Genomic DNA, 23,395 nt, shown 5'->3' with positions numbered 1-23,395 from the left:
GAAATCCTTTTGCAGAAAAAAGGTTAAATTATAAGCACTATTGCTGGTTGTATTCATTGATTATATCTCTGCTGGAGGCATTGGGCCAATCTCTGTCATCAGAAAGATTCTTGCTCAAGTGTTTCAGAATAATGAGAGCTTCACCACTCTCTTATTTCCTGCCCAAACCTGGTGAAGAGAGCTCGTTGGAGGGGCCTGGATAATCCCCAGATTCCCTACTTTTTCAGCAACAGGCATGATACAAATTTAAAGCAGCACAGTCAATTTGCTTTATCAGAATATGGTGGCTGCCTAAGGGTCATCAGCCAGCACAGAGACTCCTGCCAACAGGAAAATGGCCATGTGATGAAGCTCAAAAGACATCCAGCTGGGCTGTAAATCAGCAGTGCTCTGACTTTCTAGATGCTGACTCATTACAGCAGAGCAGAAGACCTAACCCTCCCTATCCTATGCATTCCTGCTTTGCAGAGCAAAAGACTTCTGCGAAGACCAAGAATTGGAGTAGTAACAATAAAATCTCTAAAAATGCATCAGTCAACCAACATAACAACAAAAGCAAGTTCCAATACTTTTCTCAACTCTATTAATTAATGCAATAAGAGCAACAACCCAAACCCAAACCAACTTAAGACAGTGCTGGCGCTGTATAAGTAATACAGTATCCTTCCAGAAAGTTGTGGGAACCCCTTGATCTATGCCTGTACAGCCTCAGTAGAAGCTTTGCAATATTGTCAAAGCATTGGTTGGCTGCCAGACTTCTTGAAAGAATATAAAATGAAAGTGTATAGCAAACTCTAATAATGCCCTAATTTTTGTTTATGAAAACCAAGTTTTAGTTATTCATATTTTAAATTTGTATTAATAAATCTTTAGTTGCACATCAAAATGAAAGTCCACAGGCTTGTCTTCAGTCCCCAAAGAAAAAAAAGACTTAACATTCAGGGATACATTTGTATCTATCCAGGAGGACCCCTTGTAGAGTACAGTGGCCTCATAGCCCTACCCTGAGAAACACTGAGACCAACATCCACTCCCTATCTCCCAGACCCCTTGATGTCTCGTCCCTGGCGTCTGTCTTGGGGGAAGCTGAGCAGTGTCACATAGGACTGAAAGAAGCAAGAATAGGACCACAAATCTAAAGCAAGAGGAAGAATCTGGAGGTTGACCCAGGCAATGGTGGAAGAAGGACCAAGTGAATAGGACAAAAGTTAAGGAACACACAGTGAGTTAAGATATGAAGAGGACTAAATTCACAAAGCTGTAGAAAAAAATGAAAGCTGATTGAGACCTGGAAAATCATTTATACTGAACCTGTGTTTTAAAAGGGAGAAAGTGACTTGTGATCGCAAAAAATAGGGATAATAGCACCAACCTCTCAAGATGGCTGTAAAGTTCAATGAAGGAACATATGCAAAACACAGATATTGATTTTGGATTAGAGTAAGTGTTTAACAAGTGTTTGTTCATTCATGAGTGACAGAACCTGAACTAAGTCTTCTAATTTAGAAGCAAGTACTCTGTCAGGCTACCAGAAATCCCAAGTATGTAGGAGATTCATAATAAAACAATGGTAACCTTTAGAGCCTGATACTGGGCCTAAGCTATGGTCTATTTACAGGGATCCTGTTCAGACAGGAATGGATCTCAGGTCCAGGATGTGACTCCATCCAGTAAAGTTAAAGTCATTTGCTATGTGGTATACTCTTATAACATAAAGTTGTTATAGACAGCACTTGCCACATTGGGATGTATACTATTATTTGTATATGTGTCTTAGCTACTAGTATGACCTCTTTGGAAGAAAACATACCTCCTTTTAATTTTTTTATAATGAAAGTAATTACTTATAATTATGTTTATTTATAATTTCTTATAATTATGATGTCTTAGAAAAATAGAAAGCTTTTAGATGCCAGTAGAGAAAAAACTCCTAGTATCCAGAAGTACCCACTGTTTCAAAGTATTTATTTTGGTGTGCATTATTCTGTCTGTGCATTTCTTTTTAACCTATATATACACACATGCAAGAAGCATACAACTTGCTGAGAAAAAACAGCTTTTGTCTAAGCATGCACCTCTGTGGACTAAATTGGATCTAAGCCCCAGTAACAAGTGGACAGGGAAGACATGCGTGAGTGTGTGTGTGTGTTTGTGTGTGTGTGTGTGTGTCTGTCTGTCTGTATGTCAGGGTTTTCAGTAATGAACAACAGAAACTGACTCTGGCTTACCAAAGCAGAAAAATCATTTATTGGAAAGATATCAAATAACTCACAAATTATTTTATCATTTATCTTATTTCTGTCTTGCATGTTTCAAATAATGTTGATATAAACATCTTTATGGATCAATTTTGTCTGCTTTTTGCATTATTTCCATGGGATAGATTTCTAGAAGTAAAAAATAAAGGTTAATCCTTTTAGATCATGAGATTTCCTATTTTGGATCCTTAATTTTTATTAATATCTTAGATACAAGTAATTTTTATGAAGGAAAATGAGTGATAAATCCTTTCAGTGTGTGTATATCCAAGATGCATACACTATAAGGCCTATCAACTGCTCATTGCTCCGATTGTAGCTGTTGCTATGGGTACACGCAGAGAATTGATGACATCCCTGAAATTTAGTTGGTAGAGAAGCCTCCATGTTCTGCTGCTGCTGCCACCACACTAACTAGCCTGGTGTTCATGCTGAATCCAGCAGTTGAAGCAGTGTGGCTGAAATAAACCCTCTACTTAATCTTGCTTCTCTAAGATGGTCCCTGCACTCCTTCACCAGCAACCACCATGGTTCATACTGTTTCTTTGGAGAAAAAACATATAATATATCCTACTTAACTAGATACCTGTTATGCTGTTTATATGTCTGCTTCCCAACCTCTACCCTCAAGCTGTAATCCAGCCCAGGGCAAAGGTTACATTTTAGTCATCTTTCTTCTCTGCTAGCTTATTAGCCTCATTCACCCAGGGTAATGGACTCTTCTGTTTTCTTTTCTGCTGTACCCCTCGTTCCTATAAAAAAATACCCGGTGCATAGGAGACATATAGTGACTATGTTTATTAATTTGAGTTGAAGAATAGACAAGTAATTCAGAGTCTACAGTATTAGCATGGTTTTTGTCTCTGAACACACTGGAGTTTTGTTCTCATCTTGGTCTTGCAAGTCACTTTAGCTTTTTTCTGTCTTACGACTTTTCAGTTAGCTCCTCTACTGAAACACATTATTAGACTCTTATATCCATTTTTCTATTTTTCATTAATGAAAAGTCACATTGCTCATGCATCCATTAATAACTTCATATGCAATATCTTCCCCAATTAACACCTGGGATCTAAATTTTTCTGTTTCCTCATATACAAATGGTAAGCTAATGTCAGTTGCAGCAAAGGGTATATTTACTAGGATTTGGGGACCCAAATCCTCTTGATGCTATTGGGAATGATATTTATTCAGACTGGGATTTGACCTGTTTTTTGTCTCTCTTCTCAGTTTCTTTGTGAGTTGGTTAACTTTTTCATACAGTACAGGTCTTCTCAGTTACATGATTCTACTTACATCTGATTTTAGTAATTGTGCTGGTCTGTTATTTTTAAGCGAGTTTCTTAAGAAGTTATTCTGTTTCTGACCACTGAATAGCATCATAGCATTTTACAACTGTCCAGGGATTGTGAAACATTGGTCTTCCTCAAGTATAGAAGGGTGATGAAAGCCAAGAACATCATCCTCAGTAGTTCTACTTTCATTTGTTATACTTACGTTTCCATGTAAGATTTCCTCTGAGCAAATAATTTTGAAGCTTATATATGTGAATATATATGTGTATACATGTTTACATTTGTATGTATATATGCATATATCAACATATGTACACAGATACGAAAATCACAAAGTTAGTACCACCCTGTGGCAGACATTACAAATGTAACCAAGTTCCACTTCTTCTACACAGAGTATTAGGCTACTCTGCTCCCTTGAAGTTAGACTGAGCCCTGGGATTCACCTTGGCCAGTGAAATATGAGTGAAGGTGATATGTTTCACTTCCAGACAGAAGCATTTAAGAGACAGTGTTCCATTCTCCAAGCTTTTTCCTTCAGCCATGGGCAATCTGCGATTATAGAAGCACATACTGATGTGAAGTTTCCACAAGACCAAAGCAGCCTTCGCTGGTGATCTGTCAACAGAGAACATGATGCCCTGGAGAGTCACCAAATTCATAGAACATTTGATTTGAGCAAAAAATACACCTCTGTTGGTTAAGCTGCTGAAATTTTTGTTACTGTAGCAAAACTTCACATATCCTGGCCTTTGTAAACCCTTATGTGCAAGACCAAGAATACAAGTCCAGGGAGGAAGACATTGAAATACCCCAGCCAAAGTTACAGGTAGAAAAAAGGCAATGACTAGAATTGAGGTCTCCTCTCTCCCTGCTTTGTGTTCATCCCTCTGCAATATTCTGTACGCTTTTGCTTCCAGTGGAAACAGCACATAGTGTCAGGACAAGCTGTTGGGTGAGTCATGAACACAGTTTTGCACACAAGTTGAAAAACCATAAATTGCCCAACATTTTACTATCTTGCAAAAATCTTCCCTACTTTACCTGTCAAGTCAGAGATGGATGTAGTGGCAGGAAGTCTCAGTAAATTGCAACATTAAGTATCATCACAAATAATCATTTTTGGCAAATAATCCAACATGCCTGGGACTTGTATAGGCTCTGGTGTACCTGAAAATATTACTGTAGCATGGAAAGTGGCATATAAAGGTATTTTTTTCAAATCCAAAATTATTCACCATATTACTGAAATATGAAACTGAATCATTAATAAAATTGTCAACATTTTGAAGGGGCTATCAAATACCCTTACTACCTCTGGTTTTCTGCCTGCTAACAGAGCAGGCTTCCCTGTTTTTCCTCTTTCTAGGTCTGCATAAAGCTGACAAGATCCATCTTTCATTCCCTCATAACTTTGGGATTTACAGGATAAGATGCTGCCATACACATTCTACAGCCATGGCTTCCAGCCCCTGCACTTGATGGTAAGAAGTAGACTTTAAAAAAAATGCATTCCTGAATACGTTACTATTTTTCCTGATATATAGGTTGCCAAAAAAGTTTAAAAGATTTTTCCAGTGGGACAAGTTTAGGAAACTGTTTGTAGCCTCTATAGACTGGGAACTTGAGAATTACCCTGATTTAATTCTAAAGACTTTTTAAGTTAGTGACAGCACACCTAACATAGTTCAAAGAAAGTTGATGAACATGATTCTCTATGACTGAATCAGAGAGCTACAAAGGATTTAAAGAGCCATAGTTATGATCCTTCATTGTCAAGGGAGGCTGAATATGACTGGGACTCCTCAGGCAGATAACGATGTCCACATAGCCCCATCACAGTGCTGCAAGCACCTCTGCCACTCTAGATGTAGGACAATTTATTGTACAAACTGGCACACTTTGAAGAGTGGAATGGGGCAAGGGGTGGGGCTGGTCTGGTAGTTATGCTGATACACCAAACACATACCAGGGCTGTCCTGGGCAAATCCCAATGTGGGGTTGCTCTATCACTTGCTACACACTCATACAAGTGGTTGCACACACAAATGCAGGCCAGATCAAGGCAGGTAACATACACACACACACACACACACACACACACACACACACACACACACACTGGCTGGTTGGCTTCTGTGACCAACAGGGGCTGCTCCATCTAAACCAGGCATTGTTATTTAGTCGGAGATAATTGTTCCCATGCATGAATCTGACTCATGGTTGCCAAATCTTCCCAGTTTTAAAGAGAAGCAGGAAATCAATATTGGTATATGTATTCTTCATTTGCCAAATGCTGGCTGGCAATCATATAATTCAAATACTCAAAATACGACACAGGGCAAAAAAGCCTCTAGCTTGGGAGGTCACCTGTTTGGGACCCGTGTCTCACAGAGTGGCAGAGGGGACTGTGGCACTGTGAGAGGAACATGCCCATGGAGCTGCTTACATCTCACCTGTGCTTTTGCCCCAAGGGAGAAAGCATTGGAAGATTTATGCACTTCCAAAATTAATGAATTCATCTATTCAAAAAATGATAACCAAATATGCCTACAAGTTAATCTAGCTTTGCTTTTTCTAAAATCCACAATTTCCTTTAAAAACAATTTTGGATCTTTGGACTAGGTTGGCTGGTTTTATCCATCAAACCAATATGGGTCTTAATCGTCATCCCAGATGGAAGTGGGGAGGAATGACATCTTTGCCTTTCATCATGGAGGAAAATCTCTTCCAAAAGTTATCTTCCCTCTTCGTTCTCAGAGGCTACCAAGCTGACTTTCTCTAGGTGTCATTAGCCAGGACCAGGTCAGGTGATACCATCAGCCATAGAGGAGCTTGGGGGAATAGAGTGGGCTCGTTATTACAGGCTTACAGCAAACACGACCCCATAGCAGAGTACACTATTGCCCCAAACAAAATCAGAGTTCTTGGCAAGGAAGGAAAGAGGAATTGCTGTTGAGTAGGTAGGAAATTGGTGTCTGCCAGAACTGTGCAATTCGTCTTTCATTTAATGAACATTTTTTGAGCAGCTTTTAAACGCCAGAACCTGTTCTTGGGAGCAGAAATTCCCCACTCAGACCTTATACCTTTGAGGGGGGAGAAATGAGACTGTTTTTAAAAGTAAGCCTCACAGTATTTTATTATTCTATTATTATTATTTTGGAGACAGGGTCTCATTATGTTATCCAGGCCTCATAGTATTTTAAAAGTTGAGAAATGCTTTGATGAAGGCAAATGAAGCAGAGAAGGGTAGAAAATGGTGGGAAGTGTGGGAAGAGGGTCACAATCTGACACTGGGTAGTGTGGGAAGGACTCCCCAAGGAAGGGGTATTTGACCCAAGACCTGGAAGGTACAAGGGGAAAAGTCACGCATCTATGCAGGAGGAGAGCACTCCAGCCAAAGGAAAAGGCAATTGCAAAGGCCCTGAGGTGGCCATGGGTCCATGTGGTTGTGGAAGAAGAAGATCAGTGTTGATGGAGGGGAGGGAGAGCCCACAGAGCAGTAGTGAAGTGACATCAGGGCAGGATATTGGGGGCCCACTGTGCATTATAAGGGCCACTGCAAGGGAGATGGGGAGCCAAGGAAGGGTACTGAGCAGGGGAGTCGCATAATCTGACTTGTGTTTTAACAGGATCGCTGAGACTGCTTTGTTGAGAAAGCACTGTAAGAGCTAAGGGTAGAAGCCGAGAAACCAGTGTTGGTGCTATTGCCATACTCCAGGCAAGAGATAATCAACTGCTTAGACCAGAGTAGTAGCATTCTTTAACACATTAAAAAATATGTAGAGGCTGGGCATGGTGGCTCATCCTTAATCCCTTAATCTCAGCACTTTGGCAGGTGGAGGTGGGCAGATTATTTAAGCTCAGGAGTTCGAGATCAGCCTGGGCAACATGACAAAACCCCATCTCTATAAAAAATACAAAAATTAGCTGGCCGTGGTGGCTCGTGCCTATGGTCCCAGCTACTCTGGAGGCTGAGGTAGGAAGATGACTTGAGCCCAGGAGGTGGCAGTTGCAGTGAGCCAAGATTGCACCACTGCTCTACAGCCTGGGACAGAGCAAGACCCTGTCTCGAGAAAAAAAAATTATATATATATATATAATATATATTTTATATATATAATATATATTTTATATATATTTTATATATATAATATATATTTTATATATTTTTATATATAATATATATTTTATATATTTTTATATATATAATATATATTTTATATATATTTTATATATTTTATATATATAATATATATTTTATATATATTTTATATATATAATATATATTTTATATATATTTTATATATTTTATATATATAGTATATATTATATATATTATATTTTATATATATATTTTTATATATATATTTTTTATATATATTTTATATATATATATGAAGAGAGACAGAGAGAGAGAAAACACAAAATAAAGGGAGACAGAAATGTCTTCTCCCAGTCTATGTGTCCCTTGCTGCTAATATTGTGTAGAAGCCAGAAGTTGAAAGAGCGATGGTCCTTTTCATTTACGTTTTCTCCCGTCTTCTACCACCCTTAATTCTGTACTATTAAAGTTAATTCTTGAGCTGTAAACAGTGATCTATGAACATATATATTTCTTTTCCCTCTGGTTTGCAGAGCTCCTTATCCATTGAGACTGCACGCAAGCAAGAGGAAATGTTAGGAACAACTCAGTATGGTATCTTCTTTCAGGATAAAGTTACCAAATTAAACAAATGGTAAATGATCATGTTTTCCTTTTGGTTTTAATAACCAGTGCTTAATCCAAGAAACCTGCTTGCTTAGATATTTTTGTTCAATGATCATCTGTTATCCCTACTGAAAGGTGTAGCTATGGATGACTAGGTAGACTCTGGAGGGATAAAATGAAGGAGGGAGCAGGTGGTGAATGTGAAGAGCGGAGAGGAGAGGAGGAGAATGGGGGAGTAAAAGATACACAGATGTGAGCTCCGGTGATCTGTAGCAATGCACAAAAGAACAGAGAAAGAGCCAGTGCTTCTCCAGCCACATTTGTAGACTCCACCAGCCTTGCAGCTGTGCTTTCTTGTCCGGAGAAGCCTTGATTGACCCAGGGTTCAGACAATTCTGGTATCACCTCTGGGGAGAATGACTGGAAAGTCAGAGCTTACTTATTCAGAAGCTAGATGCTTGTGTAAAGAAAATTCTGCTCCAGGTAAGCACAGGTTATTGAAATTCTACAAACTGTAGTGAGACATAATGTTACAGCATCAAACACACACACATATTACTTAGTGCATGCTTCCTGCTTGCTTGCATTCTCTCTCTCTTTCACGTGTGCACACACACACGCACACCAATACACCGGCCATTCCCTCATCGTTCTGTGCTGGCATTCTGGCATAGAATCATCCTTCAATTGACTAGAGTGATCACCTTAACTCCGTTAAATCATTACGTAGTATATGTAATTGTTATTAACCTCATCGTAAAAGGTGATGCTATGATTAATGTTGCAGACATTATTAACTGGAACAAATAGGCGACACTATTTGGTTCGTTCTTATTTTGCAAATGGGCGAATTGAGGCCCGCAGCCATAAGTGATTTGACGAAGACCACAGACTGATTCGGAGACAGGAGGCAAAATGACACAGGAATGATTCACAAGCCTCTGTCACAAGGGAGTTTTCTGCTTGTAACTTATCAGGGAGGCAAATTTTCTGAAATCATTTTTTCAAATCTCAGATCCATGACTTTTCTGTTGAGCAATGCTGCTGCTTCCTCTCAGCCTCCGCCCACCGCCACCGCTACCATGTTTAGATGTTGTATTTCATTTAAGGATTTTTCAGTTTTCCTTCCTCGCTGAAAAAAATGATACTGAAATACACTACGAAAACTTTTGTCCACCCTCCAAAACAAATATCTTACCAGTCACAACTCCACCATTATAACAGAATTATCTTCATTTTTTACATAGTCTTTATTTCTTTTTTGCCACAGTGACTTGTTTTTACATAGCTGAAGTCATAATGAGTAGGCTAGTTTATATTCAGACAATTTTATTTACCAATTATAAGGCGTTTTCCATTCTGTGCAATCATCATTTCAAGTATGTTTCTGATTAATACTTGTTAATTTTGGAATGTAATGTACATATATGGAAACTACTGAAGTTATTGAAGTTGTATGTACATACATTGAAACTACTGAAGAAAATCAGCAATAATTCAACCACACTCGGAATAACTGATGGATTTCCCCAGCCTTCACATATATGCTTCTTATTTTAAGAATTGAAACTAATGCTGCATGAACAGGTTTCTATTTGCTCCCTGCCCCCTTCGTTTAAAAACAAGGTGGAGACTAAAGGCTCTCAGCCTCAGTTTCTCCATATGCAAAATATCAGGATTAAATAAGTCATGCTAAGGGCTGGAACAAAGTGAGGGCTCTGCAGCGTGTACGCCGGGCACTCAGCCGTGGATGGCAGGGGGCGGCGTTCTGTCCCCGGGACGGAGCGCAGGCTTGTAATTGTCCCTCCCGCCTAGGCCGTCACTTCCAGACTTGGGTAAGCGCCGCCGTCTGCTCCTCTGGGGCCGCCAGGGGGCGCTGTGGCCCCGGTGCGCGGCAGCGGCGCGACACGGACCCTCCCTCGGAGTCTTCGGCACCGCCCTGTCCCAGCCTCCTTTGCGGGTAAACAGACATGGCCGGCGAAGGAGATCAGCAGGACGCTGCGCACAACATGGGCAACCACCTGCCGCTCCTGCCTGGTAACCGCCCGGAGTAGTTCCCTGTAGTCGGGAGTGGGGCGAGGCTCGGAGCCGCTAGCGGTGCAGCTGGGCCTGGGAGGCGGGCGTGGGGGCGCCAAGACTGGCGAGCCAGCCCAGCAGGGCCGCGCCGGAAAGCTGCTTCACGTCGGCCCTCGGCCAGCGATGGAGTCGCGGCGCTTTCTTCGCTGCTCTGTTGCCCCGAGCCGTGAGCCAGGGTGTCGGGGGGAGCATTTGCTATTAAGAACAGGAAACCCATCCTCTCCATCCTCCTTGTGTTCTGAGTTTAGCTCCTAGGAAATGCTCTGAAACTAGAGGACCGGGTCAGATTCACAGCTGTTACTTTTGCTGGTCTCCTTCCTTTTAATAAGAGTGACAGCTAACATGTACTAAGCACTTACCATGTTACGAGCCTTGCAGTTAACGCTTTGCATGCATGTCGCCTTTTAATCCTTCCCACATCAGTTTTCAGTTTCCGATTTGATAAGCGAGTATTGGATTTGCAGATTAGTTCAATGACTTGCCCAAGGTCACACAGCAGAGTCAGGATTCCAACCCGGGTGTGTCTGTCGTTATATCTCTAAACCACTTCTCTGTTTTGTTTTTCTTACTATTGGTCTTTCTCAGGCATGTACGATTATGCTTAATCAGAGATACTTAGTTTTTCTTTTTCCTGTATGTTGTGTGAAATATTTAGACTTTGGCCTTGTGTTGAAATACTGAACAACAACAAAAAAAAAGGCATGGAATATTGCATAAACTTTTCATGGAATGCCTTTCAAGAGATGCTTTCCAAAAGGTGTATCATGCAAACTTGAAAGTATTACTTGAGTGCCTTCGTTATATGACAAGTATGTTAGGTGTTGCGGAGATGAAACGAGAGGTAATACACAATCTGATAATTGAGGTTTACTGTCTAGGCGGGGCTGCTGAGAATATAACTAAACATAAATCAACTGCAGAGGCGGTTGATTTAGGGCCAGATAAATGAATGCTGTTGTGGCTTTTCAGAGGCAGAGGTTGCTTAAGGGTCAGAGGGTTTGGGAAAAAGCCTTTCAAGGTAGATCAGGAGACATCTAAAAGCACATATTTAGGATATGGTTGTGGGACATAAGGCCTAGGAGGTATATTGGATCTAAGTTGCTGGGAAACTGGCATCTCTTGCCAGTGGGTTTGGGGTTTTTCTTGTGGATTGCCAAGAAACAGTTTTAGGTTTCAGGTAATTGCCTAAAGAAATGTATGCTTGGAAGATTAATTTGTCCACTGGTAGCAGCATGGAATAAAAGAGGAAGAGACTGAGTGCGTGCCCACCATATAGGAGAGAACTTTTCTGTAAAAATAAACCATAGTCACTGGTTGTTCTCGAAGCCATTCTAGCTGAGTTGACACAAGGGTAAGTGTGCCAGCCTTTGATGGAAAGCTGAGCTATTTTTTCAGAGACATTAGCCCTACTCTCTGTGCCAAATCCGGTGTTTCAGGGAGAATGGTGAATAGAAGAGGGAGGATACTGATCTTCTGTCGACATTCACATCGTGCCTCTGCATGAGATGAGTCATCAGACTTCACTGATAGCTCTGAACAGTCAGCGTGGTTTTTTGTGTTTTTTTGTTTGTTTCGTTTTGTTTTGTTTTTTGTTTTTCAGAAAAACATCGGGAGAGGGCCCAGAGATGGTGTAGATATAGCAATAATGCCTCTCCAAATTACGTAAATTTTATTTGTGGGGAAACACTGGGCTTTCCATAATTCCATGTAGTACGAGTTGTTCTGAAGAGTAAATCCTCTAAGTTCCAACAAAAAGCTTTATATTTGAGATGTGAAGAGTTTATCCTAGGCAAATGAAACATTAATAAACATAACTGAGTAGGGGAAAGTGGTTTTTAGCCATATTTATGAAAAAAAGGTTACTAAAGAAATTATTTAGAGACTAGGAGTCAGAACAGTTAAAATGTAAATTTTTAACAGTATTAATTCCAGCCTTTGAGCTAATAGTTTATCTTTTAAACTTTCTGTAGTAGAGCAATAAAGTGGGTTGTGCTGCATGCCAAGTGATAGCCATACTGTCAGAGTTGGAAATACAAAGAATTTGATGCAGAATATTTTTGTCATCCATTTAGATAGCTCTTTTTTTATCTCAGTGAAACTTACATGTTCCAAGGAAAATTTGTATGAAGTGTTAGACCATTGGCTATTTACATATAAGTTGAAGTAATTCTGTTTTTGACAAAGTTTTATATCTAGGAAGTTGTAATAATAAATAGAAAGTCCAAGGCAGTTACCATATTGAAAAACATTTTTATTTTCTGTCAGGGGCCTGGCTAGAGGTGGTTTGACTTAAATAATGATATGCAAAGGAAAACAAATGATTATTTCGTAATGACATTTTATCGATTTAGAAGTTTATTTGGGGCCTTTAAAAACACATGAACTGGGAGGTGAGAAATGAGATTCAGTAATTCTTTATTGTTAGTCTAGGCCAGGGTTTCCCAACCTCAGCACTTGACTTTTGGGCTGGAGAATTCTTTGGGTGGGATTGTCTTGTGCATTGTAGGATATTTAGCTGCATCCCTGGCCTCTACCCACTAGATGCCAGCAGGACTCCCTTAGTTATTGCAACCAGTATCCCCTGAGGGGCAAAATCACCTGTGGTTGAGAATCACTGGTCTAGGATAGGAAATTTACTCATAGTTTGTATGAAAAGGACAGACTCACAGTTAGTAGAATAGCATATGTATTGTGTAGCGTTTTCTAATTTTCTTTGCTGTCATTGGTAACATCTGGTTTTCTAAGACATTCTTTTAAAATGTTTTATGCTTCATGCAAACTTTATTTTTAAATTTAAAATTAAGCAAAATAGTATGAAAATGATTGCAAAATTTTCTTTGTTTCTTTCTTTTGAGATGGAGTCTTGCTCTGTCGCCCAGGCTGGAGTGCAATAGCACAGTCTCAGCTCACTGCAACCTCCACCTCCTGGGTTCAAGCGATTCTCCTGCCTCAGCCTCCCCAGTAGCTGGGATTACAGGCACCTACAACCACACCCGGCTAACTTTTGTGTTTTTAGTAGAGATGGGGTTGCAACATGTTGGCCAGGCTGGTCTTGAACTCCTGACCTCAAGTGATCTGCCTGCCTCGTCCTCCCAAAGTGCTGGGATTACAGGTGTGAGCCACCACACCTGGCCTTCATTTTAAAATAATGTAGCGACTGCCAGGGAAATGTTGTCACTAGAAAAATGCTGTGAAATTCTTCCTGCTAGGTTATCTTTCTCTCAGTTTTAATTAACAGATCTTGCCTGCTTTGTTTCTTTTCTTATGTAGGAACTCTTTGAAGTTGAGAGTTTGAGAGAACGTTAGAGGTTGACTTGTTGAAGCCTATCATTTTGCAGATGAGGAAACTAAAATTTAATTGGGCAGAATGAGTTGTCTAAGGTGTTAAAATTAGTTACTGGTGAGGGAGAAGAGAAAAATCTCCCATATAGAAGAATTTTAAATAACTTATATTTCCTCTTCAAGGGAGTGGAGCATAACTCATCACCCCTGAAGTGGAGGCTACACCTAGTGATTTGCTTCCAAAGAGTACAATGTGAAAAGGAGGGGGGAAAGGAACTTTACAGCGGAAAAACCTGACACACACTGCTTTAGCCAGGTGATCAAGGTTAACAGCAGGAATAGTTCATAATATATAGGCTGGATATGTAATAAAAACAGCACATTGGCGACAGACCCCATTTCTAAAAAGGAAAAGAATAACAACACTTCACTTCTGTGGTGTTCCTCCCTGAAACACGTATCCTCAGTCTAATCATGGGAATTACATCCAACAAAACCCAGCTGAGGGATACTCTACAAAATACCTGACCAGTACTCCTCAAAACTCAGAAACAAGCGAAGTCTGAAAACCACCCTAGCCCAGAGGAGGGTAGGGAGACCTGATAACTAAATGTAAAGTGGGATCCTGGAACACAAAAAGATTAGATAAAAACTAAGGGAATCCATTTAAAATATGAAGTTTAGTTAATGTACCAAGACTGATTCCTTCGTTGTGGCAAATGTACCATACTAATATAAATTAACTATAGGGGAAAAGGATGTGTGACACACGGGAGCATTCTGTACTATCTTTGCACTTCTCTGTAAATGTTAAACTATTCTAAAATTCACAGTTGACTTAAAAAAAAAAAATAGCTACTGACAGAGCCCAGCATAGACCCCAGCCCTCTGGCTACCTCTTCACGGTACTGTAGAGTTTCCCAAATGCATGTGGTTTTAGAAGTACCCCTTTTTTGAAGAAGGAATTATGTGTTTGAAAGGTTTTCATTCATCTTTTTTTTTTTTTCTTACAATATTCTACTCTTACAGCAGAGAGTGAGGAAGAAGATGAAATGGAAGTTGAAGACCAGGATAGTAAAGAAGCCAAAAAACCAAACATCATAAATTTTGACACCAGTCTGCCGACATCACATACAGTATGTAATTTAGTGACAGATCTAATATAATAGATATACATTTAAATGTAGATAAAAGTTCATAAAAACAGGTGACTGAAATTTGTATTACTAGATATCAGAAATTGTGGATGAGGACATGGGCTATTTGCCAGTAGATAAACATTTAACTGTAATTTTTAAGAAGCTTAATACTATGTTGTGGTAGAATTGTTTGAGGAATTGTTGCTCTTTATAGTCTTTCTAGTAATTGAGCTATTAAATACTTCTCTGTATTTCTAGGTACTAGAGTGTTATTGAACATACTAACATTTTATACTTGCTGTTTGTGATATGTGGGCATAGAGATATTTCTTATCTTGGTAAAAATAAAATACTTTGTACTAAAAAAATTCTTGAATTTCTGTGTTTGTGATATATTCATAAAAGATTAGAAATTCTTCTAAGAGTTAAAGTTAGATTAAAAATTATATTTTAACATGGGATGCTTATATACCACGTTTGTTAAGTGTTTGTAACCCCATTTGTATTTTTTTTTTCTTTTTTTTTTTTTTTTTTTTTGAGACAGAGTGTTGCTCTGTCGCCCAAGCTCAAGTGAGTGCAGTGGCACAATCTCAGCTCACTGCAGCCTCCACCTTCCAGGTTCGAGTGATTCCCCTGCCTCAGCCTCCCAATTAGCTGGGATTACAGGTGTCCACCACCACACCTGGCTAATTTTTGTATTTTTAGTAGCAACAGGGTTTCACCATGTTGGCCAGGTTGGTCTTGAACTCTTGACCTCAGGTGATCCGCCTACCTCGGCCTCCCAAAGTGCTGGAATTACAGGTGTGAGCCACTGTGCCCGGCCTGTATTTCTTTTAATGTGATTTGCTCTTTAGTCTGTTGAGCTTACATTTTTATTACATATCGATCATGACACTGTACCTATATATGTTCTTATATAGTACCTAGGCGCTGATATGGAAGAATTTCATGGCAGGACTTTGCACGATGACGACAGCTGTCAGGTGATTCCAGTTCTGCCACAGGTGATGATGATCCTGATTCCCGGACAGACATTACCTCTTCAGCTTTTTCACCCTCAAGAAGTCAGTATGGTGCGGAATTTAATTCAGAAAGATAGAACCTTTGCTGTTCTTGCATACAGGTAAAATATTAGAGTCCATTTGCTTAATACATTTCCTCTCATGGGTAATTGCAGTGGTCAGTGTTGAAGCCAAAGCAGGCTGTTATTTTGCATGTACAGGAGAGGTTGGGTAAGAATGTGAGGTTAGGAATTTGGTTAAGTAGAAGTTTGATAGTGCAAGTTGGAGTATTTTTGTTCATTTCATTACCATCTAATTCAGCTCTTCACCTTCATACACAATTTAACTTTGTGGTATTTGAAAAATGTTTAATCATTTATATTTGATGAAAAACATTTCTGGAATCTTAGTTTCAATAACTGTCTTTATTAAAGAGAAGTAGTGCTTTTTTATTTTAACGTAAAGGATTACTTTTCCAAAAGAGTGGTCTTTTCTTTCCCTCACTCTCAAAATTCATAGGTTGTACCACTTTAAATTGAAGCTGAATTTTAAGTATCCCGTGGCAAATAAAGGAAATCTGTGGTAGAGGCAGGAAATACATACAGGAAGCTCCCACCCCAGTACAGTGCTGCCAGTAAGCAGCAGAAATGATAAGTCATTTGACAGAGTGAAAGAATGTTTGGTTTGGGAAATGAGTTTAAACCCTTGTAAGTTCTAAATTATTTTCAGTGACTAGAAATCTATTATTTTCCTAAAGTTCTCTAATTGTACTTCCTGAGTCCTTCTTGTATATCCCGCATGTGATTTAAAAATAAATAAAACTGGCCGGGCATGGTAGCTCACGCCTATACTCCCAGCACTTTGGGAGGCCGAGGCGGGTGGATCACCCGAGGTCGGGAGTTTGAGACCAGCCTGACCAACATGGTGAAACCCCATCTCTACTAAAAATACAAAAATTAGCCAGGCGTGGTGGTATGTGCCTGTAATCCCAGCTACTCAGGCAGCTGGGGCAGGAGAATCACTTGAACCTGGGAGGCAGAGGCTGCAGCAAGCCGAGCTCATGCCACTGCACTCTAGTCTGGGCAACGCAGCAAGACTCCATCTCAAACAAATAAATAAATAAATAAAATTATCCTAGCTTTGTAGTAAGGGTTGATTCTATAAATTGTTTACCGGTATTTATTGCTTTGCCTACTTTGCATATATTTAAAACTCAAATGTTCAAAATTCTTTCCTTTTAAAATTTTCTTGGAAGCAATGTACAGGAAAGGGAAGCACAGTTTGGAACAACAGCAGAGATATATGCCTATCGAGAAGAACAGGATTTTGGAATTGAGATAGTGAAAGTGAAAGCAATTGGAAGACAAAGGTTCAAAGTCCTTGAGCTAAGAACACAGTCGGATGGGTAAGAAATAACATATACCTTAATGCTCTTTGAATGTTTCCTAATGAAATAGTTTTCTGGTACTTTTTCTGTTCTACTGACCCTTCATATTTTGTAACTTTTAACTAGTTGTTCTCTCTCCCTTCTAAGGTATAGCCCAGTGGTTTCCAACCTTGCTATGCATCAGAATCACCTGGGAAGCTTTTAAAACTATAGAAGCTTGAGTTCCAACCTCATCTCCCATCTCCAGAGAGTGATGAGGCTGCAGCATCTTTTAAAAATGATTTTCAGGTGATTCTAATGTCTCTCCAGGTTTGAGAACAGTCATGTAAATCCAAAGGGAAGTGTTGTTTGGGATTTGGCTTCTTTAGGATTGAAGGCCTCTCGGAGCATAAGAGGATAGGGAGACCAGAGGCTTGCGAGCTGTTCGTGTGCTTACCAGGACAGCTGTGGTTTTTGTAGCATTGCTATGATGTTTAAAAGCCACACTGGTTACATCTGCCAACTGCTCCAGCTGAGCTATAAAAGCCATTTATATTTCGTGTCCCTCTCCAGTGTGAATTTTATATCACCCAGAAATGCTATTTACATAATAAGTGATCAATAAATACTTGTAGTCTGTGTGCCTTGTGACATTTAGAAATTCCCTGAGTATACTGTTTTAGCAGTTACTCATTTTGACATAGCTGTCATGGCTGGGTTTTGCACAAATTCGAGGGATACACATTAAAACAGACACAAAAAAGTCCAGTTTATTTTATCCTCTTTTAAAAAGGAAACAAAACAAAGCATTTGCCTTGATCATTGGATATTATCTCTTAAGGGAGTGCTTCTAAACTGTGGCACATCACCCGTGAGGTCTTACACATACACAGTCCTGGTACACAATACAAGTACTAGTGAATTGGTTTCCAGTTATACCCACAGTGGAAAATCTCATGAGACCTCTGTGTTGCCAGGTGGTATCTTCTGAACACATGCAAGTTCTGAGTATTTTGGGGTTTTTTTGGGCGGGGTGGGGGATTAAGACTGAAAAAACAATGTGAGCAGCATGAGGGCAGGAACGTTTTGTCTGTTTTGTTCACATGGTGGGCGTTCCTATATATTTTTGAATTATGAAAATATTGACATGTCAGGTAGCTCCTTGGAGCTAAAGAGAGCATAGAGGAATGTGGGATGGGATTGCCAGAGCTCTTAGGGTGTTTAGTTCTCCCCAGGTACTTCTCTAGAACATTCACTGTGCAAACTTTGATAGCCTTACCACATTGCACTGTCCTGACAGGATTTTATGTACGTCTCCCTCAATAGATAAGCTGCTTGAGAACAATGACCAAGACTTATTTATGTTTTACATTTAGGACCATAAATTTTATATAAATGAATGAAAGAATGATCTCCTGGGGTGGGGGGGGGTGGTCTGCATTATGATAATTAGCAAACTGTTTTGTTACTGTGGATTTTGCTAACAGTTCCATTTTTAAAGTACTTCTTATCTTCATACAATTTTGATTATTTGTGAATACTTTTATAGAAATCATTAAGGAAAATTGACTTGGGGAAAAGTATATTTCTCAGACTGTCTTGACATTAATGACTTTTGATTGTGGAAAAACTATTGAACACAAGATGGCAGTATACCGTTAACTCTGAAAACAAGACAAGGAATGGATTTTTGACTCTAGTAAAGATTAACATCAGGCCGTGCACAGTGACTCATGCCTGTAATCCCAGCATTTTGGGAAGCCAAGGCAGGACGATCACCTGAGCTCACGAGTTTGAGATCAGCCTGACCAACATGGAGAAACCCCATCTCTACTAAAAATACAAAGTTAGCCAGGCGTGGTGGCGCATGACTGTAATCCCAGCTACTTGGGAGGCTGAAGCAGGAGAATCGCTTGAACCCGGGAGGCAGAGGTTGCGGTGAGCCAAGATCGCACCACTGCACTCCAGCCTGGGCAACAAGAGGAAAACTCCATCTCAGAGGAAAAAAAAAGATTAACATCAAACTGATACAGGTGGACAAGAGTTGGAAAGGGCACATTCTCTCTAGTATTCTGTAGACCCATTATTAAGGCCTCTCATAAGGGTATGTCTGTCTTCATTTAAAAGGCCTCTGTGGAATGAGATTTCTCTTGGCTCCACTACTTCTCTGGCCCTGTAGCCACCTTCACTGGAAATGGTGAAATGAAAGAAATTCTGGAGTTGATTTAGTTCAGCCTCGTCTTTTTCTATATCAGAATGCCAGGTACTAGAGAGGTTAAGTAATTTGCTTAAACAGCAAATAAGCGACAGACCTGATTGGTTCTAGGTCCGGTGACTTCCAAACTGGTACTCCTTCCATTATACCAGAATTTCTCTATAACACATTTGAAACTCAAGCCAGCTTCCCTTTCTCCAGTAAAATATTTAATATTCATTTGTTTTTCTTAGAGAAATAAGCATATAGAAACATAAAAATTAAAAAATATAAATATCCATCTGTCTTTTACCTAAATGACACTTCATTTATTAAAAGTACACTACAGAGGCCAGGTGTGGTGACTCATACCTGTAATCTCAGCACTCTGGAAGGCCAAGGTGTGTGAATCATTTAAGGCCAGGAGTTCAAGACCAGCTTGGCCACCATGGTGAAGCCGCATCACTACTAAAAATACAAGAAATTAGCTGGGCATGGTGGCCTGTGCCTGTCATTCCAGCTACTCGGGAGGCTGAGGCATGAGAATCACTTGAACCTGGGAGGCAGAGGTTGCACTGAGCAGAGATTATACCACTGCACTCCAGTTTTGCCAACAGTGAGACTCCATCTCAAAAAAAGAAAAAAAGTATACAACCCCTAAAGTCGTGTGTGTGGGGGTTGGGGAGGGCGGAGGGGGGGTGGGCATCTTCTGAACACATAGAAATTTTTTTTTAATAAAAACAGGTCTCATTGACATAGGACTCTTCAGAAGTTCCTACTTCTTAGCATGTAGAGAGGAGGAGGGGATTGATATCCTATTGGCATCGCAAGAGAAGATCTCTTACCTGTCTAGACTGAGACCAATAATTGTTAGTCAAAAAGTTAGTTGAAGCTGAAAATCACAAAATGTTACTATAGCTTAAACATTTTATTTTAACTTTGTAAATTTATTCATTTTTCATTTGGAGAGACCAAGGTCTTTCAATTGAAGCAGGTCTGCAGATTGGAGATGACTGTAGACTTTCTGGCACTTTCACTGTACATTATCCACAGTTTATACTGCTAGTTTTTCTTTAAAGAGGGATTCTAAAGATAGTCACAAGGCAATTTGAGTGCAGAATTTTTCCAGATTTGTGCGGTTTTTTTCCTACTATTAGAGTAATCTGTACCTAATTTGCAAGCAGTTTATGTCTCAACTTAATGTTCCTTGAAGCAATTTTATTGTTGAAGTCATATTTCACTGGTTTTTATAACATTTATATAAATTATGTTGCTGTAATCACAAAACAACTGTGATAAACAAGTTGGAAAGAAAAAAAAAAAACTAGCTTATGTTAAAAACAAAACTCAGCTGCTGGGAGAACTAGCCACTGCATATGCAGTGGACCCTGGCCATGTTTAACCAGGTAAAGGAGAGTATTCCTTAATCCTTCAAGGCAATTCAGACAGCTTGTACTGCAGACTAATTAACATGATCTGTAAGCCAGGGGATCAATAATGTTACTGTTTTTATCATAATCAAATCTTATACAATAGTTGGGTAAAGCATAATTCTTAATTCAGTTACCTATAACCTTGAAGAATCAGATTCCTAAAAATTTCTATAGGATGGTATATACTTTTACCTTCATAATGTAATTAACAAGTTATTTGTGTTCATGAATGGGTGAAGAAAACTGAGATTTTGTTTCTAATGAGCTCTAATAATAATATAAGAACACTTGACCATAATTTGACTATAGTAAAATTTTTTAACATTTTCCGAAGTCATGTAGACAAATTTTCTGAGTATTTCTAATGAGTTTGCAGGAAGGAAATAAAGTTAGTAGAGTGAGTCTACTATTATCATTAAATTAAACTTAGATACTTTCTAACGCACTCAGTTATTTTTCCTTTTAATAAATAAGTAAAATGTCAGAATTTCATCCATAATATCTTGTGGTCAAACAGTGGTTATTATGAAAGACTACTTTAGAAGTCTTAAGTATAACTAATAAAGCAGAGACTTTTAATATATTTGACTTTGTCAATCTGACAGTGTTATATACTAGCATTTGAATATAGTTACATATTCTACATTTCAGAAGCTACACTCTAAGAGATAGAATGCCTCACAGGAAGATAGCTCATAGATACAACCTTCCTGTTTGCACTAGTTCATGATAAGATGTTTGCAATTATGATATTCTCAAGTAGCATTTTGGAAATGACTTTATTATGACATTTTAAATAACTTTTAAGAAAAAATCTAATTTATAGTTTGATCCTTTGTACAGTTAAACTCTTAAGAACGTGAAAAGGAATGCACACAGAAAGGTTGCATGTAATTCTCTAGTGTTATTTTAATTCATCCATGTAAATGCATTCTTGATTTTTCTCTTCCTTTCTCTACTTAGATTAGATGACTTATGAGAAAGGATAGATGTAAGAGTTAAGCAGCCTAAGAAGTTGGGGGATAGAAGAATTTGGGTGTCTTAAGAATGTTTAAGAAAGTAAAAGTATCAAGCAGTAGTTGGTTGTATGTTGGTTTTTTTAAAACTTTGTTTCATTTATAGACTCTGTATTTATCTGAAATGTGTAGATCTCCCCTTCCATTCCACAGTGACATTGAAGATCCGTACCTTAGGTTATCTTTGGTTTTAACTTTGGTATGATTTATGAAATAAAATTATTTTCTGAAAGTTTCTGTATCTTAACATCAGTATTTGATGAATATGTTTAAAAGATAAAACTTGGAAAATCTTGGTATTTAAAATTATCACTGTTTAGAAACTTATAGTTTTGAGTTAGTCAGTCTTAGAAATGAATACCATGCTTGGTTCTCTTTATTTTAGAATCCAGCAAGCTAAAGTGCAAATTCTTCCCGAATGTGTGTTGCCTTCAACCATGTCTGCAGTTCAATTAGAATCCCTCAATAAGTGCCAGATATTTCCTTCAAAACCTGTCTCAAGGGAAGACCAATGTTCATATAAATGGTGGCAGAAATACCAGAAGGTGAGAAACTAATTTTTTATGCATCTTCAAAAAATGAAGACAGGTTTTTTTTTTCCTGTTTTAAGAAAGAAACACAACTTTCATGATTCATTACCCAGCCACCTTGTATGGCAATATTCCAGCTACATTTGATCCTCTAAAAATTGCACAGGCAGCTACTTTATGTAAAAGCAGTTTACAAAAGCAATAAAATGTCACACAGCTGTAAGGTATCCTTGTTATTATGCTTATCAGCTATATTAATCGCTTATGATTTTTAATTCCATGGGAAATGCTTATTAAACTATGATCAAATTAGATGTTTGGCTCTTGAGTTATAAACATCCATTATCTTAAAGAAGGGAGGATTCTTTTGGGGTAGAGTAGTAGTAGAGAAGTAGAGTCTGTTTTCCTTCTTCCAAACCAGAGAGAAAGGTTTCTTTTGCTATGTGTTTTAATGAAATACAGTTGACGTCGCAGAAATTGACTTGAGACTAGGTGCTCTTTAAAAATGTTGCTTGTTTGGGCACTAATTCCTATGTTATATCCTTTGACTAAATCATAATTGTCATAGGGAAAAAAAATTGAGGGAGCCTGTTTCTACCCGTTTGTGAGATGTGCAATTTTAAGTATAGTTAATATTTATAATTGCTACCTAAAGAAAAAGATTACTAGTTTCTAAATTTAGAATAATTGGGCTTTTTGAGTTTTTTTTTTTAATATGGAAAGACAGTTTCCACTGTAACCTTAAAAATTCTGTATTAATCATCGCTTTGTTGAGTGGTGAGGATTTAATATTTTAATGTAAATACAGAATCCTAATTTAATGTAAATTATTATGGATAATTAATGAAGTGGACTTATATACTAGTTACTGTACCAAATTTTTATTGTTCTTGCAGTAGAATTCCTCCAGTTTTCAGCGAAAACTTGTGCAGAATGGGCACTTGATGGGCATCAGGGTTATAACCAGGTATCTATAAGACTTCCTGGTCTTATCTTTATCTCAGTTAACTGATCTGTTTCATGGTACAGTGTGTTTTGACTAGTGTTTCTAAGGAAGATTCTAATAAGGAGGATATAATTAGACTGCTTTAAGA

The 23,395-nt window shown here is 38.7% G+C and overlaps 1 protein-coding gene across 1 annotated transcript in view; it reads left to right on the top strand.

Annotated features, from left to right (window-relative positions):
* The first annotated feature begins 10,105 nt into the window (after positions 1-10,105).
* The window catches only part of CRBN (cereblon), a 29,775-nt gene continuing 16,485 nt past the window's right edge, over positions 10,106-23,395 (top strand). The window contains exons 1-5 of the mRNA XM_001140433.8: positions 10,106-10,301; positions 14,652-14,758; positions 15,682-15,884; positions 17,018-17,167; positions 22,157-22,316. Of these exons, the coding sequence (XP_001140433.1) occupies positions 10,235-10,301; positions 14,652-14,758; positions 15,682-15,884; positions 17,018-17,167; positions 22,157-22,316 (687 nt within the window). The 5' untranslated portion in view covers positions 10,106-10,234. The remainder of the gene's footprint in view (positions 10,302-14,651; positions 14,759-15,681; positions 15,885-17,017; positions 17,168-22,156; positions 22,317-23,395) is intronic.

This window comes from Pan troglodytes, chromosome 2 (genome assembly GCF_028858775.2).
Source record: "Pan troglodytes isolate AG18354 chromosome 2, NHGRI_mPanTro3-v2.0_pri, whole genome shotgun sequence".
Classification (NCBI taxonomy): Eukaryota; Metazoa; Chordata; class Mammalia; order Primates; family Hominidae; genus Pan; species Pan troglodytes.
Note: the sequence above shows the minus strand (reverse complement) of the source record. Positions and strands in the feature narration are given on the sequence as shown.